Genomic DNA, 8,679 nt, shown 5'->3' on the forward strand with positions numbered 1-8,679 from the left:
GAGCATGTGGGGACGGGCTGTGGCGGGAAGGGACTGGACATGACCAGGCATCTGCAAGGGTTTGGGGTCCAGAGTGGGGACCTCGGGCACGCAGACCATGTGTGAGATGGGGAGGGGACTGGGCAGGGCCACCACACGTATGGGGCCGGGAGACCACAGGGTGACCTGCAGTCCAACATAGCCTGAAAGCACTTTCATTTCGCTCAGTGGGGTTTTAACATTTTGGTTAGAGCAAACGAAGCCCGAGTCTTCTAGGCACACGGAAGGACGCGGTAACTGGCTGGTCTTTGCTATCCCGTTTCAGACACGCTGTGTATGAATAGGGCCGGTCCCACAGTGGGACCCGTGATTCTGACTGGTTTCTAGGGCGGCGGGGATGCGGTGGGCCGCTGGGCCTGGCCTGGGGAAGGGGGGGAGGGGTGTGGCCCAGGAGGACGACGGTTGCCTTTGGCGGGGAGGGCGGCGGCGGGAGGGGGGGAAACACGGGAAGATGCCCCCCACAGAAGGTAGGGCCTGCAGCGAGGATTCTCAGCAGCTGAAGGTTAACGGGGGAGGTCCTCAGTTTTGTCTTTAACCCTTGCTCTAAGTTCTGCGTCACATGCTTTCCCTGCCCAGCACACAACTGTAGCTTGATCCTGGCTCTGTGGGTACTTCTGCGTGCCTCCCGACAGCAAGGAATTTGTTCAGCCTTTCTCCACTGCCACGGGCCTGCCACGGTGCCCATCAGTGCTTTCTGAATGAGTGGCTTGGGTTTTCGTTTGTTTCAAATGTTTTATTTATTCATTTATTAGAGAGAGAGAGAGAGAGCATGTGCGTGCAAGGGGGGAGAGTGAGTGGGGAAGAATCTCAAGCGGACTCCACGCTGAGCAGGGAGCCCGACGCGGGGCTCCATGCCAGGACCCTGAGTTCACAACCTGATCAGAAACCCAGAGTAGGACGCTCAAGTGACTGAGCCACCCAGGTGCCCCGCTGAGTGGCTGTTTCTAAGTCAAGGGTTAGGCTGGGATTTTTTTTTTTTTTTAAGGAAATAATGTAAGGGCAAATATCCTCTGAAACTATGTTTATGTGCATGACACAGATACAAGCAAGCTCCCCGATATCTGCACCGAATCGGCCTCTCTTATCCGCGTACATTGGAGCTGAGAGCGGGCACGCACCCTGGTGTGGCTGCACAGGACTGGAACGTGGCCCTTCCCCTGGGGACCACGGGACCTTCCCCCCCACCCCAACGGGCTCCCCCCAGACCCTGGCCACACGAGCCTGCTGACCTGTGCCGACTGTGGGTACTCCCATGTCCTGGTTGTCACCGATGGACACCAACACGCACTGCAAGGCCACAAGACGGGGCTGTGTCCCACAGCTGCATGGTGCTGGATCAAGGTGACTTCCAGATCACCCGTGACACAGCCCGCGGGAAACAAGCTTACTTTAAAACTCGGAGAGATGCCCATTTCCCCGTTCCACAGACGGCCCCCTTCTGTGAAGCTGCCTCATGTCTTCTAAAAACTGCTTAGGATGTGGGGCAGTGTTGGGGGTGGAGGGCCACAGACACACGGCCAACAGGTGAGGAAGGAGAGAAGCGCGAGCCACGGCCCACGGTCCACACGGACCCTCCGAGGGTGCACAGAGCCCAGCTTCCACACACAGCCCCGACTGAAGTTTTATTTATTTTTTCTACACACACGATTGGGAAACAATGTCATCAATGGGATGTGATTTTTATACCCCGATAAGTTCAAATATAAATAAATTTGTGCCACAATGAGATTGCCACTCTAAGTTTTACAGGAAAACGCATCTAACCTCATAAGACCCAAGCAATTCCTTCTTCAAGTCTCTACCACAAGGTCAGACACATCAGAGGGGGGAGGCTGTCCCCTCCAACACATCCATATTGTCACCTGACCATACCTATTATTTCAACAGCAGAAAACAACAGTGGATTTTCGGTTAATGGGAGAAATTGTCAAGGATTGTGAGCCATGTCCCTGGAGGAGCCTGGCGGAGGAGATGTGATCTGGGGGTGTTTCCATCTGGTTCAGACAGTGCTGTCTTGACTAAGCGCCCTAACTCTCAGCAAACTTCGGGTTCATGACTGTCGTGGTGGCGCTCTTGAAAAGGGGGTTATCCTGGTGGGAAATGCAATGCGACTCATCAGTGGCGGGGGGAGAAAGAGCCAGGAGTGGGGGTGACCTTCCCCCGGGTCCCAGCTCCAAGGACGAACTCCGGGGGCAAATGGACCGGTTTGGGGGGGGGACCATCTCGACCCCTCGACCCCCAGGGACAGCCACTCACGTTGTTCCACTGGGACTTGAGCTTCTCCTTCTCGAATCGCTTGTACTCCCGGAGATCACTCAGGTGAGTCAGAGCCTTCCAGATGGCCAGCAGAAGGATGCCGATGAGCACAACTCCCGACACAGTGCCCCCCACAATGGGGGCGATTTTGGGGCCCCCCACACACTCTGAGGCAAGGAAGAAGCACATACACATTAGTGTCAGGCCCTCCCTGGCTCACCTGGCCCCCTGTGTGCCCTGCCCCAGGTCACTGCCCAGTGGTTAGGTGGATAGAGCCTTCCTGCATCTGCGTTCACCATCAAGGCAACAGGTAGGCGAGGGAGCCTCCAGCCCCAAGCCAGGGAGGAAGGCCAGGCCCTGTGGTTCCGGAGGAAATTTAAAGGCCCCTTGTTTACACAGAAAGAAAGTGGACCAGACACCGGCCTCCTGACTCGGTTACCACCAGCTGGGACAGCCAATGGCCCCATCACCAAAACTCGCTGAGTCGGAGTTCATCCTCAGGCAGGAAATGATGCCTGAGGCCCCCAACACATCTTAGCTGAGTTTAGGGATGAGGACTCAGCTGGTGAAAGCCTTCCCGAGGAAACCAGGGTGGGGTCCTAATGCCCCGACCTCCTCCTTCAGGGCTGGGGGCTGAGGTGTGCCACACTCAGCCCCTGACCAGGGGACCGAGCCCTTATTTGCCTGCCCCTGGACACCCATGTTTCCCTGTGCTCCCTCCATCAACCTGGCCTTTCTAGGGAGCTTGAGCAACTTGGCCACGGCTGCGCAAACCCAGACAGGATCCCAAATCTGCCCATCAGAGAAACCCAGCGAAAGCTCTCCACGCTGGCAGGCCGCAATCCACAGGCCCCAGGCCCACGCTGTGAGCTCCTGGCCACACAGAGGCCCTGAGCCCCACCTGCCTTCCTGCGGTTCCCACCGTGGGGAGGGGAGCTGGGAACAGAATCAGTCCTGCAAGGGCCCTGGTGGATGGCTTGCCCGCACCTGCTGCATCCACCCACAGGGTTGGGCCTTCCAGCCCCATGCTCCCCTGCCCTCAGCCTCTCTGAGCAGGAAAGGAGGGGTGGGGTGGTGCTGAGCGTCTGTGTGTGCCCCCCACACCCCTGGGTGCCGCTTCTCGGGAGCCCTGAAACCCATCCCACCATACTCCCAAAGTCCCACACCCACATGTGTCTGTCACTGTCACGCACCCAGCGTGGCGCCTAAAAACTGGCCTGACCACACACACCACCTGTTGGGGCCTGTGGATCTCCTTCCCACTCCTCCCCGCCGCGTGCCTGTGTTCCATTCAAGGGCAGGCTCTGTCCACGCCACCCCCACACCCCCGCCCCCTCCACGCGACCCTCCCCGCGCCACAGCGCCCACGTCCTGCAGCAGGCCCTCAGGGCTCCGATGTGTCCCTCGCTCTTCTGAAAACTGCTAACAGCTTCTTCGTATGTTTGGAGGGAGACCCAAATGCCTCGCGGGCTTCACAGGGGGCCCCTGAAAACCCAGAGCCAAGGGCCTCTGGCCCCACGGCCACGTTCCCCCTGTACGGACGTCCCATTCCGTGGTCTCGGCTGCAGCGGTCCTCCTCCGAGAGACCATCTGACCCCCGACCTCAGGGCCATGCGCCCCTGCCGCCACCTTTGTACCTCGTGACCCTGGCCACGGTCTCACGGGGTCTCGGGTACAGGCCGAGGGTGTCCCCAACCCCCTTGGAATGCGAGCTCCTTGAGGACAGGATCGGGGTCCCCGTGTTTTCGACCATGGCCGGGCGGGTAGCCCGCCGAGCGCTGAGGACCCGCCGGCGGCATTTGGGAGGCCGCCCCCGGGGCTGAGACCGGGGCCTGCGGCGGTCCTCTCACAGCCCCCCAGGGGCCGGCTCCGGGACCCACGCCTCCGAGCCCCGCACCGCCTCCCACGGGTCAGGACGTGAGCCAGGGCCAGGGGCCGGGGCAGGACCGTGGCTGCGGACACTTGCCCGACCCCCAGACCCGCCCTCCGAGGGAGGAGCTCACCCTCGGGGCGGCAGCCCCCAGCTCCGCCTCACCTCGGGCATCGTCCACGTGGATGTCATAACTGTCCCTGCCTGCCCGCTGCCGCAGGGTGTAGGTGACCCAGCAGCCATCCAGATCCCGCTCCTTGCACCTGCGGCCCCTCTCCGGCCGCTCGCTCAGCAGGCCCACGTTCCCGCACTCCACGCTGCAGTTCTTCCCCATGGGGTTCTGGTCAAACTTGAGGCACTGGGCGCAGGTGCTGCAGAGGAACCAGCGAGGGAGCGCGGGCGTGGGTGTGAGTGTGAGCGCGGGTGTGAGCGCGGGCGTGGGTGTGAGCGCGGGCGTGGGTGTGAGCGCGGGCGTGGGTGTGAGTGTGAGCGTGAGTGTGAGCACGGGCGTGGGTGTGAGTGTGAGCGTGGGTGTGAGCGCGGGCGTGGGTGTGAGCGTGAGCGCGGGCGTGGGTGTGAGTGTGAGCGTGGGTGTGAGTGTGGCGTGAGTGTGAGCGCGGGCGTGGGTGTGAGCGCGGGCGTGGGCGTGAGTGTGGCGTGAGTGTGAGCGCGGGCGCGGGCGTGAGTGCGAGTGTGTGGGCGTGAACGCCGGCGTAAGCGCGAGCCCGGGCATGGGTGTGAGTGTGAGCGCGGGCGTGAGCGCACACGCATGAGAGCTCGGCCCCAGGCGGAGGGAGAGGTCTGCTGGGGGGTGGGCGCTGAGCGGGGCTCCCGGGGGCGGGCGGGGCCTGGCCGGCGGGGGGGGGGGGCCGGGGGGGGGAGGCGGGGGGGGCGAGGGGGCACTCACATGTACCGGCCGCAGGGCGACGGGCAGCCCAGGCACTCCAGGCACAGGGGCGGCTGGTAGCCCGCATCGCACTCGCACACGTTACAGCGACAGCGGCCGCGCCCGTTGCACTCGAAGCCCTCGGCGCTCAGGCAGCCCCGGGTGGACCGCTCGCACTGGCACGCCGAGCCCTCGAAGCGCTCCTTACAGGAGCACTTGCCGCAGGAGCAGCTGCCCCGCTCTGCAGGACGTGGGCCGGCACTCAGCCCCGCCGGTCCCACCGCCCGGCCCTGCCCCCGCTCGCCCCGGTCCGCCTGTCTGTCCACTCCACCGCCCGTCCCTCCTCTGCACCCGCTCGCCCCGGTCCGTCCCTCCGTCCGTCCGTCCGCGCACTCCCGCTCGCCCGGGCCGGCCTGTCCGTCCCCACCGCCCGTCCCTCCGTCCGCGCACTCCCGCTCGCCCGGTCCGTCCGTCCGTCCGTCCCTCCGTCCGCGCACTCCCGCTCGCCCCGGTCCGCCTGTCCGTCCCCACCGCCCGTCCCTCCGTCTGCAGCCCCGCTCGCCCGGTCCGTCCGTCCGTCCCTCCGTCCGCGCACTCCCGCTCGCCCGGGTCGGCCTGTCCGTCCCCACCGCCCGTCCCTCCGTCTGCCCCCGCTCGCCCCGGTCCATCCGTCCGTCCCTCTGTCCGCGCACTCCCGCTCGCCCGGGTCCGCCTGTCCGTCCCCACTGCCCGTCCCTCGGTCCGCACCGCGCTCACCCTCGCCCCCGCAGACCCGCCCGTCGTAACGCTCGCAGTTGACGTTGTCACACTCGCAGTAGCGCCCGAAGATCTTCTTGTTGGGCACGTCGCTCCTGTGGCACACGCACTGTCCGCAGAGGCAGTCCCCCAGCCCCGAGCAGAGGATGGAGTTGTTGTCCCGCCGGCAGCTGCCCTCCAGCTCCTGGCTGCTCCGGCCGTGCGTGTGGCACTCACAGCTCTTCCCGATGTAGCCGGCGTCACACCTGCAGGGGGAGCGGCGGGGCTCAGGGCCCGAGGGGCACGCGGGAGGCCCGCCCTCTCTCGGAGGCGCAGGCCCTTGGCCGAAACCCCTGCTGGCGCCCTGCTCACCTGCAGATGCCGCACTCCAGGAAGCCCTTGCCGCTGCAGAGGCTGCGGGCCTGCCTCTCGGCCCGGCAGTGGCACTCACACTGGGGGAGGACTTGCACGGCCACTGTGTCCGTGAAGCCCAGTGCCCGGATGAGGAAGGACTGCTCCCGGATGCACTCCGTGGCCGTGACCTTCACCTGGAAGGTAATCTGTCGTGGACAACAGCAGGGCTCAGGCGAGGCGGCGGCGTTGGGGCCACACCCTGTCCCATCTGCTCGCCTGTGGCCTGGACACAGGTTTGTCCAGGAGCCTGGCTCGGGGGGGGGGGGGGGGCGTCTCGTGGGGCCGGGGGGGGGGGGGGGGGGGGGGGGGGGCAGCCTTTCTCGAGGGACCGAGGAGGGAGTGCAGGGAAGCGTGGGGAGGGGACGGCTGGAAGAACACAGAACACTCCGCATTAATCCAGGACTTGGGACTGGACGTGAAAAAGAGAGAAGGACGTCTGGAGCCGCAGAGTCAGAGGTGCAGGAACGTTGGGGCGGCAGACCCACCGGGGCCTTCCCAGCCCGTGCTGCTCCCCACACCCATCACCTCCTGGCTTGGCCTTAGGCTGGCGGGGTGTTTCTAGAACATTGTTAACATCCGTGCGTTAGAAATGAGACGTCGTGACTTGGGAAAGGACATGGATTTTCTCCTTATGCCTGGAATGCTGAGATGCCAGAATCCTGCAGGAGGCCCTAGATTCTGGTTATGGAGTGTGCTCTGACCCTCAGTAAAGGGTAGAAGATCACGCCCCAGGGGAACCGGGTGGGACAGAGCAGAGTCCCTGCCACCCACCTGCACCCCTGAAGTCAGCAGCTCAGAGCTTCGGGGAGCACTGACTTGTCAAAAGCAAGCCACACCCTAGCAACATTTAAATGAATTGCTACAGGGGACATTTAGGTAAAGCAGAAATATTAGGAAAAATGTGTAAGAAGCAATCAGCTCATCAGAAGATTGAATAAATTCCCGTGTGGGTTGCCCCCCGTGAGGGAAAGATAGTTCAGTAAAAATGCATATGCAACATTTAGTGACATAGTTGAGAGACTTCCAATGTCCTATTTAAAACCTCAGTAAGAGCTGAATATTAGTTCACAGCCAGAAAGAGGAAAAATTTAACTTTTACGGTCATGATAAAATCAAAATATTATAGAAATGACTCAGCGCCTATTTCTAATCATCCCTGTGGCCCATCCTTTAATATCTTTGTCAAAAAAACAAAATAGGAGGGCGCCTGGGTGGCTCAGATGGTTAAGCGTCTGCCTCCGGCTCAGGTCATGATCCCAGGGTCCTGGGATCGAGTCCCGCATCGGGCTCCCTGCTCCTTGGGAGCCTGCTTCTCCCTCTGCTTCTCTCTCTTCTCTCCCTCTGTCTCTCATGAATGGATAAATAAAATTTTTTTTTAAAAAAAACAACAAACAAAATAGGAGCGCCAGGCTGGTTCAGTCAGTAGAGCGTCTGAGTCTTGATCTCAGGGTCATGAGTTCAAGCCCCACATTGGGTGTGGAGCCCACTTAAAAATAAATTAATTAAATTAAACACTCAAAGAAAAACCCCCAAAAACCCAAAACACAAAAATCAGGAAACCAGACCAAAGCAAACCAGATGGGCAGAGGGTGGAAAGTACTCCCTTCTTCGTTGGGGACACGCTGCGCAGCACCTGCCCCCAGGGGGCGCTGCCGTCCCGCTCCGTCCACCCCTACACGGGGGGAGCCCGTGCGGAGCAGTGCGCTCAGCCTGACACCCCATCCTCTCCTTGGCGCGAGCGACGCAGCTCTACACAAGCAGCGTCTGGCCGCCTTGGAAAGGAGCTGGGTTGGCAGCAGACGCTGGCCCCTGTCCCTTGCTTGTCCCTGTGCTTGTCCCTGTGCTAGCGGTGGGCCTGGGTGCACCCCTAGCTGTCCCTGGGAGAGAACCTTCCGGAAGGTTGGGACGGGGTCTCACCGGGACGTTGATCTGGACGCCGTCGCAGTCCCCTCTGGGCTGGTCCACCTGTGATACCCCATTACTGCAGAAGGAGTCATAGGTGACTTTCAGGGTGCTGGGGACCGTGTTGTGGTCCAGAAAGACCCTGGAAGAGAGTTTCTGGGGGGGGGAAAGAGGGGCTGTGGTTTAGGGGTTCCTCCCACTGTCCCCAGGACCTTCCTGGCCAATGGCGCTGACGCCTCTTCATTGCTCATCCCTCCCTCCATCCAGGCGCCCATGGAGAGCTGGGGAGGCAGCATGCCCTGTACCCCCTGCAGGCAGTGGCCGGGCTACCAATGCCACGGCCCCCGGGGGCCGGCGGGGACAGACCACGGCCACGAGGGCGGCGCCTGCCGGTCCCACCCACCACCATGTGCCCAGTGCCTGGCACGGGCTAGGAGCTGGGGCAACTGTGTTAAGTGAATGAGAGACAGAGAGACAGAGATGGAGAGACAGAGGGAGACAGAGACAGAGAGACAGAGGGAGACAGAGACAGAGAGAGACACACAGAGAGAGAGACAGAGGGAGAGGGAGAGACAGA

At 62.1% G+C, this 8,679-nt stretch overlaps 1 protein-coding gene across 5 annotated transcripts in view; it reads right to left on the reverse strand.

Moving 5' to 3' along the window:
* Nucleotides 1–1,650: 1,650 nt before the first annotated feature.
* ITGB2 (integrin subunit beta 2) overlaps nt 1,651–8,679 on the reverse strand; it is a 28,944-nt gene continuing 21,915 nt past the window's right edge. For all 5 annotated transcript variants that reach the window (XM_025863401.2, XM_025863402.2, XM_073888893.1 and 2 more), the window contains 7 exons: nt 8,118–8,258; nt 6,159–6,346; nt 5,808–6,052; nt 5,073–5,292; nt 4,331–4,536; nt 2,296–2,462; nt 1,651–2,129 (listed from right to left, as the gene is read on the reverse strand). In XM_025863401.2, coding sequence (XP_025719186.2) covers nt 2,067–2,129; nt 2,296–2,462; nt 4,331–4,536; nt 5,073–5,292; nt 5,808–6,052; nt 6,159–6,346; nt 8,118–8,258 — 1,230 coding nt within the window. In that variant the 3' untranslated portion in view covers nt 1,651–2,066. The remainder of the gene's footprint in view (nt 2,130–2,295; nt 2,463–4,330; nt 4,537–5,072; nt 5,293–5,807; nt 6,053–6,158; nt 6,347–8,117; nt 8,259–8,679) is intronic.

Source organism: Callorhinus ursinus, unplaced genomic scaffold (assembly GCF_003265705.2).
Source record: "Callorhinus ursinus isolate GAN/ISIS: 27379988/994484 unplaced genomic scaffold, GSC_fseal_2.0 scaffold98, whole genome shotgun sequence".
Classification (NCBI taxonomy): domain Eukaryota; kingdom Metazoa; phylum Chordata; class Mammalia; order Carnivora; family Otariidae; genus Callorhinus; species Callorhinus ursinus.